The 19,788-nt window shown below is 35.7% G+C and overlaps 1 protein-coding gene across 1 annotated transcript in view; it reads right to left on the reverse strand.

The window, feature by feature from the left end:
* The window catches only part of LOC120516224 (phosphofurin acidic cluster sorting protein 1-like), a 181,860-nt gene that overhangs the window by 24,986 nt on the left and 137,086 nt on the right, over nt 1-19,788 (reverse strand). Inside the window, exons 10-17 of the mRNA XM_039737725.1 lie at nt 19,660-19,753; nt 17,885-17,968; nt 16,316-16,437; nt 15,800-15,932; nt 12,706-12,810; nt 7,352-7,458; nt 4,273-4,427; nt 741-851 (exon numbers count right to left, since the gene is read on the reverse strand). Of these exons, the coding sequence (XP_039593659.1) occupies nt 741-851; nt 4,273-4,427; nt 7,352-7,458; nt 12,706-12,810; nt 15,800-15,932; nt 16,316-16,437; nt 17,885-17,968; nt 19,660-19,753 (911 nt within the window). The remainder of the gene's footprint in view (nt 1-740; nt 852-4,272; nt 4,428-7,351; nt 7,459-12,705; nt 12,811-15,799; nt 15,933-16,315; nt 16,438-17,884; nt 17,969-19,659; nt 19,754-19,788) is intronic.

Raw genomic sequence — 19,788 nt, forward strand, 5'->3', positions numbered from 1 at the left:
GAAATAAACGTGTGTGCAGGTCAGAACTTGTATCTCAGGCAGGGTGGCTGGTCCACAACATACATACACGACTAACCCCACTTCCCCACATACACATATGTTTGATGTATTCTATGTATGCTGTTAATGCTTTCTGTCTTTTGTTGATAGAGTTTTACTTTCAATATTCTGAGGAGATATGCAAGTAAAAATTTAATTGTATTGTACTATAAACACAGAACAAACTTGAGCTTGCACTTTAGTGTATAAAATGTTTGTGTGACAGGATCATTTACTACTATACAACTTGGAATATTAGCAGTAAAAAAAATTACAAGAGCAACTGTATTGAATATAAAAAATCTTTGTTAGAAACGTACTTTTAATGAAACCTATTTAAGTCTGTACATCCTCAGTACTCACACTGTCTTGTTTCCCTCAAATGAGACTAAAATCCAACAACTTTATAGAACTAGTTAATTGATCAACTTTGTAAAAAAATTAAAAATATGAGACTACACCCACTGGCATGGCCAGGCCACCACACTAAACAAGTGTGTGCTTACACAGTTGCTTCACAGGAAGATCTCAAACCATATCTTGTTATAAAATGTTAGAGTTATGCAAGATCCTAAAATTATCAAAGACAATAAAAAAAAATCAAGACACCAGACATCATATTGTGTTTCACTCTATTAAATTCCTGGTATGATTCAAAAGACAAAACCCTGCAATTTTCTTTGCCAAAGACATTATCTTACCAGTAGCTGGTGGTTCTGTTCTACTGAAAACTTCTCTCCAGGACGAATCCATAAAGATATTACTGAACTTGCTGTCAAATGAAGACAAATACTTTGCTAAAGGGTGGGAGCCTGAAAAAGAGTAACAGCAAAGTTTAATTGGATGGGCTCCCAGAACAAGGCATCATTTGGCTCACTTCCATAAAATGTAACAAAAGATATCAATGGATTCTGACTCATATTTTATTGTACGTTTAATGTACAAAAATCCAAAAAGAGAAATATGGAAATGTAATTACTGTGCAGGGTGGGGGAACCGAAAGAAATTAATATGAATGAGGCATGCACAAGCAACCCATTGCTTTTGTACACCTCCATTTTCCTTCATCGCTCTTTAAAACAAAAGTTGATCAAGGCATCATTGTCTTGGAAAATATCCCCGGATATTACAAAAAAAGGTGTTATGGCATTGAATTTTTAAGCATGTGCAGAAGGTTTCTGTTCCTCTAGTGCACTTTCATCTCAAGACACTATATACTGCAAAAATAAAGGTTTTCATCACATGTCTGTGTAGTGTTACAGTGTTACTAATTTATACTTATATTCAAACATTTCTATTATAATTTGGTGAACCACTGATTTAATAGACGGATATTGGGAACAAGGTAAATATTATTTGGATATCTTTTAAATAAAGTTTTTTTTGTAATGACTACAATATATAGTATTTACATATTATAATATTCATTTGTAACACTACATTAATAATATAAACATTTCAGTACAGTAAAATATTAATACAGCATCAGTGCTGTATAACAAATAATAAGTATTCAAAGTAAACTAATGACATGTATACACATATGGAGGATATAAAAAGTATTCACCTTTCTATAATATTTTAAAATTTATAGTGCATTATTCATCCGTTATCCTGTGAAGCAGATGTTAGAGACACACCTGGAATACTGCATAATGCCTTCCATCCCACCAGTGGAGCAATGTCATTGCTTTAGATGTGCAACACGCTTCATCATACAGTATACTTCATCAGATGTAACCTGCTCATCTAGATACTTACAGCTTTGATAGTCACCCTCTTCTTGAAAGATTCATAGTTTAAGTACTACACTTTCTCCATTTCCTTAACTTTACTATGCTTTGAGGATTTGAAATGCCGTGTACATTTTTACTGCATTCCACTGACTGATTAATAAGATTGATCTGGGCTATCTTATGAAATATGTGGCATTTCAGACAGAGATTGTCTTTAACACATTCTTGCATAAAACACCATAATTCCATAAAATGGATGTCATTCAGCTAATTATATGACTTCTAATGTTAGCTGCTTGCACAATGGCCTATTAAGAGACACATCTGCAGAATAAACAAGGGCAAACTTTAACAGAACATTCACATTAAAATTGACCAAGAAGTTTCATGTTTCTTAGTGTATAGTGAAATGCAAACTGTACCTCTCATTAAAATCAGGAAAATGTTGAAATATATATAAATCAGTTAGCAATGTAGCACCAGTCTTCAGCATAGGGTCCAGAATATACAGATCAGACATCACAACTATGAAGTTCATGATGGGACATGTAGTCCAAGGTTTGTAGCAGGTATAGTTATAGTACATTTTTTTCAAAAATTATGCTTGTTATAGATAATCCATCAACAGCATTGAAATGCGATACAAATTCACTAGGATAAGATCAGGCAGACTACTACTCCCAGCCACACCCCTCCAGGAATCTTAGTTATTTCCCACAAGACACTTATGTTCCCAAGCAAAAACAAAAGACTGTGTAGCAATATTATTTTAGCTCCACCTTTTAAAACTGCCAAAGGGGCATCGACAAAGTATTGAGCAAAGGCTGTGAATACTTAACAGTATGTACATGTGATTTCTCAGTTTTTTTATTTTTAATAAATTTGCAAAAACCTCAAGTAAACTTTTTTCACGTTATTATTATGGGGTGTTGTGTGTAGAATTCTGAGTGAAAAAATGAATTTAATCCATTTTGGAATAAGGCTGTAACATAAGAAAATGTGGAAAAAGTGATGCACTATGAATACTTTCCGGATGCTCTGTATTAATGAATAAGTAACAAAGAAAAAAAATCTATGTAATCTTATAAAACATAGATATGTAATTAGTAGAAGGGTCGTTATACACAAAATCATAAAGTAAGCCTCTAAAGATTATTCTGGTAATAAGGACAGATGGGTGAGAGGACAGAAAAAAAAATAATAAAAAGGGATTCTAAAGTCAAAAGACCACGTAGCTACCACTGAGCATTCTACCTAACATAAATGTTCTTAAGTAAGTCCTCATTGTTTCCAGGCTTCGTCCATGAGGATTTGAAGTAGACAGTTGGGACAACAACCTACTTAATATTATGCAATACAACTATTCATATTTAACAATCTTAAAAGTTTATACATTACAGCACAGACTTTAACATGTACTTACTAAAGTGGCAGGCTTATTTTACCTATCAATTTCATTCATTTATCCATTCATGAAGCTGAACAGATGTGCTGAATGTTCCTCGACTGGAAGCTTAAAAAATACATGGGTAATATAACCACACACCTTTTTTAATAGAGTATAACATATGGATAGACTTTTATTTATTTATTTTTTTTATATATATTTTTATTAAATTTATTGCAGTCCATACAAATCAATCAAATTTTTACAAAAAGAAAAATTGAGTTAAGGACAAACTGATCCCCACCCCTGAGAGAGAGAGCAAGCCAAACGGCGTGAAATTTAAGGCTTGTAAACATACCTAAATTAATAAATTCTCTGTGCTTTATGAGCTTATTTTAAAATATTACTGATTAGATCCTGCCATGTTTTGAAAAAAGTCTGTACGGATCCTCTGAGTATTTGATTTTTTCCAATTTCAAATAGTATAACACATCAGTTTCCCACTGACTTAAAAGAGGAGAGTTTGGATTCTTCCAGTTTATCAGAATAAGTCTACGTGCCAAAAGTGTAGTGAATGCAATCACAGTTTGTTTGTCCTTCTCCACTTTAAACCCATCTGGAAGAACCCCAAACACAGCTGTTATGGATAGATATTTAAAAATCATTCAAAGTTTCTTTTGCTGCTATAACTTACAATTCTGCATTTGCATCACTGTCTAAAAGGAAAATCACATTATATGACTCACAAAAATGACTACCCATGAGAAGTATAATTCATTTTTTAAATAATCAACATTTTCCCGTCCATTCAATCATAATCCCATCCACCACAGCTTAACCCAAAAGTATCAGGCATGAGGCAGAAATCAAACATTGACACAAAAACCCAGAAATAACACATTTTTTCCAGATGAGATATGGTTATTTTAGTTTAACACATCTGTATTACACTGAAAAAAATACTTGTGCAATGATGTTCATTTTACTTGAAAATAAATTATCACTGTTAAGAAGTTTAATTTAGTAATTACCACAGAACTAACACAAATATAAAACATTCATAAGAAGTGGACCAAACATTTAATTCTAGGAAGCACCTGATAGACTTACCAAATGGAATGATGAGGAATCGGATATAATTTAACCAGTCTGGTGTTTTACTTGCTAACTGCTCCACAAAAGATCTCAGAATGGTACTCAGGTAACACTGGTCTCCGGCAACTGCTACTTTTATTGTAGGGGGCATCTGGGAGTTGCAATTACAGCTGTAATGGTAATTTAACAGAAAATAGATTAAAAACATAGTTTTACATTTTATATTTACTACACTTTATATTTCACATAGGCTGAAAGCTGCAGTAATTTTATGCAGAACTGTTCTGCTTTCGCAGACTAAAGAGAAAGTTCATGTATCAATAGAGTTAGAAAATGCAGAGAGAGCTGTACTAAGAATGATATTTACCCATATTTAACCTCCTCAGTAGACTTTAAATAATAATTGGTGAATTAGATTAATTATCTGTCATATGATCTTATTTTAGTGGAAGGCTATATTAAAAGCAAATACAGTTATTACCCAAGAATTCTAACCTACATCTTTTAACCTACTGATGAAATAATTTAATTTTAAAAGGTAATGGAAACAAGAATGCAATTGTGTCAAATTGAAAAGTTGGTCAAAATAATAAACATAATACAATTTCACAATTTTAATAACACAAAAACAGAATTTAAAAAATGAATAAAACAATTTCAAGCCAATTTGTTTATTTAATAGCAAAATTGTCCCAATTAATATCCCGCGGTGTTGCTTCAAAGCTATCAAAGTCTCCACTATAGAAAAATGACTTAAAAGTCTGTCACAGATTCTTAAGAAACCCTGTGTGAGGATTACTAAAGGCACTAACATTTGCTGCATTGTCCACAAATAGAGATTTGCCATCTTCCAGAAGATTTCTGTTGGATTCATTGATGGCTCTAAGAACATTAAAGACCAGGATCAGGAACTCTGCATGGCCTCCTATTTTAAAAATGACTTTATTTGCTTACTTCTCTTGAGTACATTATGTATATACAGTTAGCTATTGCACTGATTAGAACTGCACAGTGTTCCACTCATCACTCCATTACACAGTTTCAGTTTGAAACCCTCTTAATTTGTAACCAATGTTTAATAGAACTGTGTAACATGTTATATACCATCAACATAAACTTGTAAATACATTGTGTAATTAAACCAGTTTGTTGTAGATTTCTGAGATATGAATGTTCTTGGCCATCACGCTTGCCACAGCTCAAACAATTTCTGTAGTACCCTATTAAAAAGAATTACAGTACTACTGATGTAATGTAGAAAACATGTCAGCACAACTGATTAACATCAGTTCTGTAGTTTTAAAAATGATTAAAGGGGATATTTTTCCTGTTCTGATATTTTAAATCTGCTTACATTTCTACAAGCCCATCCTGTACAAAAATATTAAGAAGATAACAGATTGAGGGTAGTAAAATAACTCAAGAGTTTTGCTTTACAAGGAAAATAACAGTAAAATTTTTAAACAAAATTGTAAGTGTAGCCTGTGATGGTGCAGGTCTGGCTCCATGCTTCCTATTCTCATTTGGGAGCCTGTTGAAACCCAACTCCGGCGATAGTCATGACCGGGATGAGATTTACAAATGAGGACACCACATGAAGCAAGGGGAAGGTGCAAAAGAGTTCAGTGCTTTTATCCACAATCCACAAAAAGGTGTTAAAAGTGCAGTCCCTTTTAAAATCTCTGTGCCTCGATCTTTTAATTGGCAGCTCTCTGCTTCTCCAGTGAGGGCCTGGCAGCAGAGGAGTTGCCCTAACAGCAGACGCAGCTGTCTTTCCTCAGATCCGGGTTCCTGCTGTCCCTTGGCAACAGAAAAGGCACCCTCTTCGTAACTCGGCTTGGGCCCCCAAAAGCCAGGGCGGCTCTCCTCCCAAGCCTCTTTGACCCCCGCTGCCTTTCTGGTCTCCTGTGGCAAGCTGTCTAGACTCCCGGTCACTCCCAGTCCTCACTGGAGCTCAGCCAGAGTGACCTATTCTTCCCTCAACTAATAACAACCCACCTCGCCCAGAGTGTCTGCCTCACACTCATCTTTGGGCCTCAATTCCCAAGTGCCTGCTTTCTCCCCCTCGAACCTGCTCTCCTCAGCTCACTCACTCCCAAATCTCCATTCATTCTCTTGTTTTCCTTTCTCAATCCTCCTCCTTGCACTTGCGCTTCCCTTTTAAAATGGGGATGTGGCACAGCTGTGATAATTAGCAGCTCCTGGCTAATTAGGGTCACGGATGATCCTACACCTGTGTACTTAGTGTAGGGCCATCTGCTCCCACATCGTGCCCGGGAACTGCTCTTGCCACACTACCACGCCCCTTCCTACCAAGATGCGAGTGCAGTGATTATTTATTTAAAAAGGTACTGATCAGCTGTGGACCTCACTTTACCACATAGCCTTGGTCTTAATAAGAAATCTTTATTGGTACAGTAAAAAGAAATATACCCAGCATCTCTTTCATTAGCTCTTAGAGATGTAAGACAGATTTGGAATAAGCAGGCTCTTAAACCTTACAGATTGAGCATTCACTTCCTTTACAGTATGTTAGTACAATCCTATTAATTTTTGGACAAGACTAACATTAATTAACATGTTTTTTTTTTACTTTTTTAGTGTGTGCGTGTGTGTGTGGGGGGGGGTTTGAAACAACAGCCCATGGAACTCTATTACGTGGTCAAAAAGCCAAGTGTATTAAATGATCTGTCCGACCACATTTTGGTTGTTTATTAGCTAAAATGATGTTCTCACTAATACAAAGAAGAGTTTGTATTTTACATATATCTATTTCTTTGCTTTTAACAATACTGTGTTTGTTCTTCAACAAAATGTGATGTGAAAATTATGTAGCAAAAACTACTACTACCCGCTGATTAAAATCACAGAGTAGAACGATTAACAATTTTTTTTATCAATTGAACTTGAGGAATTTCTTAAAATATTTTTCTGTCATTATTAATCTAATATAATATGTGAAGGAGTTTTTCACAAAATATCACTTAATACTGCTTGACAGTTGACTAATTACTGAATATCTCATCTGTTACTGTACAGTACACTGCAGGGTTGTAAGGATCTTTTAATTATGGCTGTTTCCTCATATACTTACAATCTTTGGATCCGGGTAACAATTGTGTTAAAAGCTGCCTGTACATCTGCTGCAGAACATGTAGAAACAATAGGCTGATTCTGTTCTTGAAGAATCTCAGAAAGATACTGTAATATAGAAGGAAAAAGGAAAATGACTTTGAATAGTGTTTTTGACTATACTGGAATTGTACTTAATAGATATACAAGAAAAAAATGCTGAAAGAACATACAATTACAAACCAAAACAACTTTGTGACATTCAAATTAATGAACATACTGTATTTAAAATAATGTAAAACATCAACATTAATATTTTATTAATACAAAGGATATTACGCAAGTGAAAGAGTGAGAACCACTGCTGATTCATAGCACTTAGAATAAACTCTAGTTCTGTACTTGTGTTCCTTCTCTAAGGAAATACCTTCATCTCCCTGGTTTTCTCCATATGAATAAATCTGAACACACATGCACACACAGATCGTAGATGAACAACAGATAAGGCTGTATAAAAGAGTACATTACTGAGCCTTCATTTACACTATTAGAAGGTTAATGAAGTCACTACTTTTTATATCTTACTAATACATTCTTTCCTTCCAACTGTGTTTTTTGCCTTTTCTGCAAATAGACACAATAAGTTATTTAGTGCTTTTAAACTACCATTATTTTATCACTGTGGTGGGCTGGCGCCCTGCCTAAGGTTTGTTTCCTGCCTTGCACCCTGTGTTGGCTGGGATTGGCTCCAGCAGACCCCCGTGACCCTGTAGTTAAGATATAGCATGTTGGATAATGGATTATTTTACCAGGCAAACACAAAAATAGGCTAAGTGAATTTCATAATTAGCACTGTAGTTTATAAATTTAGAATTGAAGTTGACAGCACTATCGGACAGCCAACACAGGGTGCAAGGCAGGAAACAAACCCTAGGCAGGGCGCCAGCCCACCACAGTGATAAAATAATGGTAGTTTAAAAGCACTAAATAACTTATTGTGTCTATTTGCAGAAAGGGCAAAAAACACAGTTGGAAGGAAAGAATGTATTAGTAAGATATAAAAAGTAGTGACTTCATTAACCTTCTAATAGTGTAAATGAAGGCTCAGTAATGTATTCTTTTATACAGCCTTATCTGTTGTTCATGCACACAAACACACACAGATATTTTATTATTGAAAATTGCTGTAACAGTGCTTAGTGTATGGCCCTTTTATAGTGCAGTGAAGTCATCAGCTGTACAGACAACTGTGATGATTGGAAAATGGTTCTCTATACCAGTGTTAGTGCATCCATCCATCCATTATCCAACCCACTAAATCCTAACTACAGGGTCACGGGGGTCTGCTGGAGCCAATCCCAGCCAACAGAGGGTGCAAGGCAGGAAACAAACCCCAGGCAAGGCGCCAGCCCACCGCAGGGCACACACACACACACACACACCAAGCACATCACCAATGCACCTGACCTGCATGCATTTGGACTGAGGGAGGAAACCCACACAGACACGGGGGGAACATGCAGGGAGGTCCCGGGTCTCCTAACTGTTAGGCAGCAGCACTACCACTGCGCCACCGTGCCGCCTGTGTTAGTGCATGCAGGGTGTGCATATTCTGGTTTTGTCTGAGCAGAAATGCCCATAATTTAGGAAACAACTAGCAACGAACCCCATAATGAAGTTCTGTGAAAATGCTAGCTTGTGTAATTTAAAGAAGCATTTCAATGCATTCCTTTAGCTCTTATTTTTTCTATATTATCCATGCATGTATTGTGTATAAGGGTAGGCTGTTAATTAAGCAATATGCTCCAACAACAATGGGGTGACAGTCTGACACTTGGCCAATTTAATGTCAACAATTCATGTATTTGACAATTAACCTTTATAACATTCTGAAACACAAATATGTGGCAAGAGCCTTCATTTAAAATGTGTATATTGCCATCAAATCTGTTTCCATATTATAAAAATTAGCACTAAAGCTGTTGTATAGATAATTTATGGTTTATTTCTGAAAGGCATTCATTTATATGGTCCCTTTCTGCCACAGAAATCACTCTAGTTCATGTATAGCACTCACCCTATAAGCAGTGCTTCGAGAGACTAGTCAAAAATCACATATGCTCTTCTCTATCAAAAGAACTAGATCCACTAGAGTTTGCATACTGCTTTAGTATATCCACAGAGGATGCCTTCATCTTGATCTCTCGTACAGTACTGGCCCATTTAAACAATAAGAGGGGGAATTATGTACAAATGCTATTTATAGATTATAACTCTGCATTTAACGCAATAATCCTCTCTAAACTCATCACCAAGCTCAAGGTCCTGCGTCTGAGCACTGCAATGTGCAGCTGAATTTTTTATTTAAACTTCCTGACAAGTAGACCCCATGTGGTTGGAGTGGGTCACCATTCTCATTCTCATTCTCCCTCCTTCTCAATACAGGCAATTCACAGGGCTGTGTTCCGAGTCCACTGCAGTACTTCTTCTACAGATATGAGTGCATGGCTGCATATAACTCTAACATCACAGAAAACTTTGCTGATGACACAGCTGTGGTGGGCCTGATATCTAATAACAATCAGCAGGCTTACCTTGCTGAAGTGAAGACTCTGTCCCACTGGTGTCAGTACAATAGCCTACTCCTGGAATGTCAGCAGGACAAAGACATTCCAGACTTTGGCAGAAAACTGACACCTGCTCAGTTTGATTAGCACCCACGTGGACAGAATGAAATGTTTCAAATACCTTGGTGACCACATCACAGAGGACCTAAACCAGTCCTAACACACCAACACATAGGCATAACAATGTCTTTACCACCTCAGATGACCCAGGGATTTCACGCTGCCCTCCCAATTACTAAAGAACTTCTACACATTACCACTCAAAGTATTTTGACAGAAAGTAGTACTTCCTGATTTTGGTACAACACACAGCAGACTGCAAAGCTCTACAGAGAGTGATACAGTCAGCCGAATGCCTCACTGAGCGTGCGGTCCCTAACTTCGAGGACATCTACACCAAGAGATGTCACACTAGAGAGAAGAAAATTATCAATGGTTTGCATCTTAAATAAAGAAAGTGACAACAACTACATGATGCTCTATTGTTAAATAATGTGAGAAAATTAATAAATTATTTATTTAGTTATTACTATCACATATTTAAAATGTTATTAATTATGTTTTACATTTATAAGGTTAGGAACTACTGTTGTTATGCTTTTATTCTTCTTCTTGAAGGCCCAGTCATTGGAGTTGAGCAACTCAGCATTTCACTGTATTGTGTATATAATTTGTATGTGACAAATAAAATTTGATTTGATTTTAGTGAAGCTCCACCAGATGGCATCGTTGAGTACAGAAAGCAGCCAGTAAAACATTAAAAACATCAACACAACATAACACAAGATGCATTTAAGTGCTAAAAAAGGAAAAGTTCACATAGTGCATATGGTATTTAATTTGAAGCAATATGCCCAAAATGATTCTGCCAGGACGTGAGCTCTGTAAGCTACACCACACCAAAGACAGATGTGTATCTGCTAGGTTAAGATGTTCTCCTTCTATCTTTCACTTACTAACAATAGCTTTGGACAGCATCCCCTTCATTGTTGATGGCAACAGCCTAGATACTTTCCTGCCTACCCAACCTGAGCCATATGCTGTAAAGGGTTTCCAAAACCTCTTTGAAGCCACTTTAAAGATATTCTCAGTGGTCTCTCCAAAACGCCTCACAAAGTGAGCCCTTCATTTTACTCTCTGGTGCAGCTGTCACTTTATTAGCCCATAGTACCTTTCAGTTAAATCTGGACAGCTTTTCATGTAACACTACGTCTTCTTTTAACTAAAACATCACTAGTTGCTGGTGTCCAGAAGTGAGTCTTATGCTTTCCACCTTGACTGATGATAACTTTTTAATTTTAATTCTCATGTCTTTGGGGTTTGTTTTAATTTGTGACACCAATTACCAAGGCATTGTCATTATCTTCCCTTTTTCTCAAAATAAGGCCACCACCGTTTGTTTAAACACCTGACTCTACTGCACATATATTCTTCCCAGAAGAATGGAAATGGCCATATGCTGGAAATGTGGAACGTTGCCGGAAAACTATCAGCTCAGGACCTCAAGTGTAACTCCTTGCCACATATTTTGTTTCCTCCAACTAAGTTATTTTTTGTCAAATCTGCAAGCTTCTTCCATTTCTTCAGTAAACCTGCACATCCACATAAATAATGCTAATATAAATCCTTTCCTGTTTTGTTCACGGTCCTCCCTGACTATCTACATCTCACTCATATATACACATTCTTCTCATACATCTTACATATGCCCCCTCCATGTGTTAGACTAAACTTGTTAGAACTCATAATGGACATGGCACCAAAGACATCTTCAATGCAGGTTTCACCCGTGCCACCATCATCACTGATTGCAGAATTAAATGTTTATTTACTGTGATTTTTTTTTTTCCAATATTCCCTTTACAATAAATTCATTTTGTACCCTTAAGTTTACTTAGTGAAAGGAGGAAAATTAACTTTTTTGCAATTGTAATCCTAAATATTTTTGACATTGAATGGTTTATGAAAATTAAGTGGAGAATAATCTTATTTGTTTCATAAACAGACAGGTGGTGTCAGAAAGTTCATACAGATGCACAAATTAGTTTGCTCCGATATCATTAAATGATTCATACAATAAATAAGTTTGAGGCACATAATAAACTAATAAGAGCATAGTATTTACTTTCAAATTCACAGCACAACATTTTAAAAAGGCAAAGGAGAAAAAATAAAAACAAAAATATTTTGCATGATCTTTTCAGGCACATTTTATAACCCAAACTCAAAGACTACAATTGCAAATCTATGAAACATTGAGGAGTGTCATCCTGCATCGCCTGAGACAGACAGACAGAAAACTTCATTTATACTAAAGAGGAAATATGCCAAGTTGTGGTTAAAAATTTCTTTACATTCATTTCACGTAGGCAGTGGCAGACATACACACTGCCATAATTAACACAAAAGGAACTGCAAGATTTGTTACAAATTGTATTTAATTTAGTGGAGATGCAGAACACTGTTGCAAGGTTTTAGTTAAAATGCAAGTATAAGTTTTACAAATTACTAAATATAGAATTAGTACACATAAAGACAGATTTGTTTAACTAGTTTGAAACTGTTTAACATACATGGAAACTAACAACACTAGTCCATTAATTCACTGTTGAACGATGGCTATTTGACACATGCAAATGTCTTATCTAAACACTGGGTAATTAAGTATTATTGTTGGCCCTGCAACTTTTAAATGCTGATCCACATAATTCAAATATAATTTAAAAATCAAATCCAAAAAGAAACGCACCTGACCCTGCCAGTCTGTAGTATTGATAAGTATTATGCTTTCAGGTAAGTGCTCATCAGAGATCAAAATCTGGTTTAGTTGGTCATATACTGATTTTCTTGGAACCTAGAGAAACATGAACACAATGAAAATTATGGCAAAATTAACTTATATGGAACTGTTTTTATATTTTTCCTGCTAATTCACTGTAATCTTATGATGTATTAAATAAGTACAATTATGCTTGACTTATTTGCGCTACATATATTACTTAGTAATATAAACAATATTATGTAAAATAAAATATTAAGTACCTTGGATCAGGGCACGTATATATCTAAGGGTTACCAAAATATAGCTAAAGAACAGATCAAAATCAGTTCACACTGGGGATGGTGTATTTTTGATAATGTGCAGTGGTTGACGTACTGTATGTCAAACATGGTGTTTACTTTGATAACCAAAAAGCACCATTTTGGTCTCATCAGACAACAGAACTTTTTTCCAGGTGACTTGAGTGTTTCCCCATGTGCCTTCTGGTAAACTGTACTGAGATGTCACATGTTTTGTCCCAACAGTGGCTTTCTGTTTGTCCCTCTTCCATTAAAGCGACAACTGGTTAAGTGTAGTCTCTCCAATCTATTCCACTGTAGCTTAAAAAACCTTCAAAGATCTCATAGGTCTCTTGATGGCCTTCCTCACTGGTCTCCTTCATGCTTTATCACCCAGTTTTTGTGGACTGCCCTAGTCAGATTTACAGCTGTGCCATACATTTTCTATTTCATAACAATTGATTTAATAGGATATTCTGTGACTTGGACATTTTCTTGTGCCCATCCCCTAACTTGTGCTTTTCAAGCACCTTTAAATGGAATTGCTTGGAATGTTCTTTTGCCATTATTGTGTAGGTTGGAGCACAATACTAACTCTCCACAAGTTGGACCTTCCAGATACCTACAGGTGCATTCAGACTACAAACAACTGAAAGCAAATGACTATAGAAATGTAGGCTCCACTGAACTAATTATGTGACTTTTAAAACCAATTGGCTGCACCAATGATGATTAAGGCATGTCATATTAAAGGTGGTGAAAAAGGAGCTGAGCCGTAAGGCAAAGCTCTCAATTTACCAGTCGATCTACGCTCCTACCCTCACCTATGGTCATGAGCTATGGGTAGTGACCGAAAGAACGAGATCGCGATTACAAGCGGCTGAAATGAGCTTCCTCCGCAGGGTGTCTGGGCTTTCCCTTAAAGATAGGGTGAGAAGCTCAGTCATCCGGGAGCGGCTCAGAGTAGAGCCGCTGCTCTTCCGCATCGAGAGGAGTCAGATGAGGTGGCTCGGGCATCTGATCAGGATGCCTCCTGGACTCCTCCCTGGTGAGGTGTTCCAGGCACGTCCATCCGGGAGGAGGCCCCGGGGAAGACCCAGGACACGCTGGATGGACTATGTCTCCCGGCTGGCCTGGAAACGCCTTGGGATTCTCCCGGAAGAGCTGGAAGAAGTGGCCGGGGAGAGGGAAGTCTGGGCCTCTGCTTAAGCTGCTGCCCCCGCGACCCGACCTCGGATAAGCGGAAGAGGATGGATGGATGGATGGATATTAAAGGTGCAGAATAATTATGCAATCATGTTTGTGCTTTTTATCTGTAAATAATTTAGACCACTTTGCAGAGATCTGTTTTCACTTTGATATTAAATAGTCAATTTCTGTTGACCACGGCTAAAAAGACAAATTAAAACCTTTGTATTTCAATGTTGTATAATAACAAACATGTGGAAATGTCCAAGGAGTGAATATGTTTTATAAGCACTATATATATATATATATATATATATATATATATATATATATATATATATATATATATATATATATATATATATATATATATATATATATATATACAGTATACAGTATACTGCATAACATTTTTTATGTCTGATGCATTTCCTTTTTCATTTTATATTTTTAGTTACTGTATAGTGCACTGGGTTCATAAGAGAAGTGTGTCCTATAAGACAGAATTGAACACTGAAATTGAAAATATTTTAATCATAAGTGTGGCATGTTAACAGCTTGCTCTCAAAGATCACTGCAACTAAGGACGGTAACTTTACACATTAGACATTTCAGAATAGCCATTAATGGTTGAAATGGATTCTGAGAATGTAAAACCAGACAGAATAACTACTGCACAAGTTGTTTTTATTATTTGGGTCTGAAAACAAGTTTATGTCATTCCACCAAAGCATTCCTGTAGAAGCAGCCCCATAATATTCAATGAATAAAGCTATACAGAAACCCTTATCAAATAGTAATTTGAGGTATGAGTTAGAGCAATTTCATGTTGCTTTCATGTTTTAGATTTGCATCAGAAATTTAAATTTTCCTATTTTATACTGTAACTGAGACAGACTGCTGGCTGTTTAGAGAACTTGATTATGTCAAGTGCTACATCAAAGAACCACCAATAGCATTCTTATGTTATTCAATGACAGGAAATCTTTTCTTGCTGTCAAACAAAAATAAAAATCATTCTGCATTATTGTCTACTAGTGTATGAAACACTTTATTATTTTTTTCATATTATTCACATTATCTCCTTTCCCATATTGCATAGCTCTCAAGGAAAAGGAGAAAGGAAAAGAAGAAGCAGCATGTTAACGTTTTGCCTGCAGGTCTGGCCCTCCCCAGAAGGAAAGAAACAAATTTCTACTTATTTCAAGATGTGAAAATGTTCATTTTCATTTTTAGCATTTACTGCTCCTGGACGTAAGAAGAACCACAAAACAAGAACTCAGTTACATCAAAATCTTTGGACTATGAGAGGAAAGTGAGCGACTTAGCATAAACGTAATTCTGACAACAGAACTGATGAAAAAGTAGTTAATTTGATTTACAATTTACTGCAGTTAATAGAAAATCCTAACACTAATTTAATTTTTTCAGAGGGAATAAACACTTTATATTTTGGTTCAGTTCTTTTTTAAGGCAGAATTTACATTCTTTAAAATGTAATTTAGTTATAATATACAGCACATGAATAAAAATTGTTCCAAAAACTTTAAAATTTTAAATAAAATTTCTTTGCTTGCTGCTACTGATCTACTTACCTGTGCACTAAGCCTGGAATCCGGTGAACTTTCACTGTCAATGCTGTTTGTTCGGTCACTTTGTGCTTTTGAGTTCTGTCGGTCTTTCATTGAAGTGCTTCGAGGGCGTCTATGCTGCTTACATTCTGTTTTGCTGAAAATGAAAAGCCGCCTTGATTTTATATTTTTTTCTGCCTGTAGTTCAAAACTTACAACTTAGCATGCCTCTTATAATGTCAAGATATCTTACTAATGTGAAGAATTCAAAAGACCAAAAATAAATCCAAGTTTAATTTTTGTCTACTTTTAAAAATGTATTTCTGAAGACATTAAAATATCACAATTAAATTTAGTAAATTGCATAAATTTTACAAATCTATATTTAATGAGATTTAGAAATAAAAAATGCCTTGCTTAGAGCTTTTCTGAAAATAGAGTTTAAAGAAACATAACATGGAAGATGCCATGGCCTATGGCATAAGACAGATTCAGCCATAAAAATGCACTAACAAATATAAATAACTTTCTACAACATACCTAGGTGACATAATAGTTTGGGATTCTGCTTTGCTGAGTTTTCCACCAGAAGAAGCCAATTTATCTGTGTTTATATCCCTTGTACTAGAATCTCCTACACCTTGCTCCTCATCCTCTGCCTCCTTAGATTTTGAAATATGCAAACAAATATTATAATCATTCATTCATATTGAACATCGATCATACTTATAAAATAAATCTTCACAATCAAAACAAAATACTAAAAATACAAAGAATAATGGAAATCACGGTTACAAAACATTTTTCATTAGTATAACACTAAGACAGATATTGTGGCCTCAAACTGCTTTAAAAGGACAACAATTACCTCTGTGGTAAATTGTGGCTACAGTCAGGAAAGCTAACTAATGCCTTTCTTAGACATGTGAAGAAAGCCCAAATGTCTCCATCTATGCTCACTAAAGGCCTCTACTGGCTAGTTCCTAATTTTGAAAAATGGCACAGTGCTAATGTAAGTTATGGAGTTTACTTGTTTCACTGCTGAATTTACATGTGTTGTTACTGCTTATGTCCTCCTTACTAAGAACACTGAAAGCACATTTAAGTGTCATCTTTGCACTTTCCAAATGGTGCATACCTGCATGGGTTTAGAGAGTAATGTAAAAGTAATTAGCAATGAGATAACATTTTCCAGGAAGTAATACGTAGGGCAATCCTGTTATAATTTGACAGAAGTAAGTAATAATTTGTAATAGATTACTTTACTTGAGTAACTACCTTAATTCTGCTGGCACTCAGTTTCTCTCTGTTCAGTATATACTGTATATGACAGACAAACTGTATTATTACATTTACTTATTTTGCTGACACCTTTACCCAAGGCGACTTACATCATTTAAGGTACAATTGGTTACATTTTCTTTTGGTTTTCCAATTGAAGCACAGGCAGGTCAAGTGACTTACTCATGACCACACAGTGTCAGTAGCAGGATTTGAACCCACAACTTCAAGAAGTCCAAAGCCTTAACCACTACATCACACTGCCTAACCTATATCTTATTAAAGATATAAACCTTCCTGCACAGTCATTTTTTTACTCCTTCTTTGATTCTGACAAATAATAAAGGACCATTATCATCTGCAACAGTAGTTTCAAAAAGAGTTTTTAGCCAAAAGTTACTTAACAGTCACACACACTAACAAATGCATGTTCTTGTATACAGTAAATGCTGCATTCAATATATGAGACTGTATATTTGTCTATTGTTGTAAAAGTACTGTCAATTAGCCATAGGAAGAACTGCACTATACTACAAATACATATATATGAGACAGTAAATTGGACCATGAATCTGACGAATGTGAATGAAAATATGTTAAATGTAACACAAAATAATACAAATTATTATGTGATTCTGTAGTGTTTAAACTGCACATAGTGTACTGTAGAGGAACAAAATGATCAATCTTATTTAATATTATTTTTGATCTAATTCAATTTGAATTATATTTAACAATTTAAATCACTTAATTCATTGTTTTAAATAATAAAGCAACATGTAGAACAGGATCCATTAACATTGAAAGATATATTAAAACTGGACTCACAAATGCTGTGGATTCAGAGATAACCTCATCTACATATTTTGATGCAGAAGATTTACTCTTTTCAGTGGTGGGGAATTCAACACTCTGAAAAAGAAAACATTAAAATGAACTTTTCCTTTACATTTCTGTACTTGCTAAAACCTGCATTAATAAAGTGGTTCCTTCACAAAAAGGGCACTAAAAAGCTAGTTGGTTCATTTGTATCAAGCAAAATCAACAAAAGTAATGCTCTGTTCTCTTTGCTTACTACTATACGGTGAATTCAAAGCACCTCAGGGAGGATCACAGTAAAACTAAATGTTTAAATTACTACACTGGTTTCCATTTACTGTGCGTTCCAATTTTAAAATCCACTTCTGACAAATAAAGTATATGATAGATTATTCCATCCTTAACTTTTACCACTTATTAGTGCCTATACTCAACAGTGCAATTTCAAGATGCAGACCTCCTTAAATGTATAAGGATAAGTAAAAGGACTCTATGAGGCAGAGGAGAAGCACCAATGATTTCACCATTTCAAATAATGTGTTAGAGAAGTTTAAAAAATGCTCATATTGCTTCTTAATAATTGATTGACTTGATGGATGAAATATGCTTTAATTAAAGATGGTTTATTTGTTACAGTTTCTTAATAATGTGTTGGAATTTATGCTGTTTGCCTGTATTGTGGTGCACTGCAGATTGGGTGACGGGTTCAACTGGGATTTTTTCGAATTGCTGACCAGAATGTTTGTAAAGGTACATGTTAAGTTATGAATTTTGCAGCTTGTCTTTTAGTCTGAAAATAACATGCACTCGGGCCCTAATCTGGATCCTGAGTTGGTTTGTCGTGTGGTGGGTGCAGCAATGTGCTGCATCAGCGTGTGCTCCTAACCTCTATCTATATCTGCTCTAGAAATACAGTACTGTATATAATCCCTTTAACTATTCTTCTTATACTGATGTGATATAAACTGAAACTATTACTATCTATTTACTTAATTATTATTTCTATTTTTTAATGGATGGCGCACATGGACTGGCATCCCAGTCAGGATTGTACAAGAATCCGTACCCGGCCCAAGACGCCACTATAAGGGAAAGATTTGGATAGATGAACACTATTAAATAACCTCCCCCACTATATGCTAGGAGGCAGCACCCTTGGATTAGGATCCCCAGACAGATGCTGGCAGGGCAAGCCGAAAGCTGTAGTCCTGTGACATAGCCCTGTTGGGTTTCAGTGTGGGTTGCTAGAGGGAGCTAAGGGGATTATCTCTACTTTGTGGAACATCTGAGTGACCCAGAAGTACTTCCATCAGGCTATGCCCTTTGCAGTGGAAGTATTCCCAGCTCCAAGATAAAAGGAACTGAGTTGGGTGTAAGTGGACAAAGCTCGCCAGGAGGACTGGAAGGAGAAAGACAAAAGGAAGGAAACAAAGGCACATGACTTGATTTGGCTATAAGAATATGTTATGTATATAATCTGTGAAATTGCCTTGAAGGAAGGAACCTTTTTTATTGTTACTTTAAGGACACTTTTGTAAATAATGCCTGTAATACTTAATTAAAATTACAGGAAAACCATTCACAAATAAGCAGAGACTTTGAGAAATAACACTCATTAAAGATCACAATTCCAAAACAATTTTAAATGTAGAATAGCACTGAACTCTTTAAGAAGACACTATATTAAAGGTTCTAGCCACGCTTGAGACACTCTGAACACTGCAAAATAAAAATCTTAGAACATGCCCCTACACACAACAAAAAAAAATGTTCAAAATACTCACAGGACTTGTGTGATCTCTACTTTGACTCTTTTGGCTGTGTAAACTTCCAATCTCTGTCTGTGAACTTGAATGTGACATTCCTTCAAAAAAAGGCCTGAAAAAGTGATAATAATACAATATGACCACAGA

This window comes from Polypterus senegalus, chromosome 16, assembly GCF_016835505.1.
Source record: "Polypterus senegalus isolate Bchr_013 chromosome 16, ASM1683550v1, whole genome shotgun sequence".
Lineage (NCBI taxonomy): Eukaryota > Metazoa > Chordata > Cladistia > Polypteriformes > Polypteridae > Polypterus > Polypterus senegalus.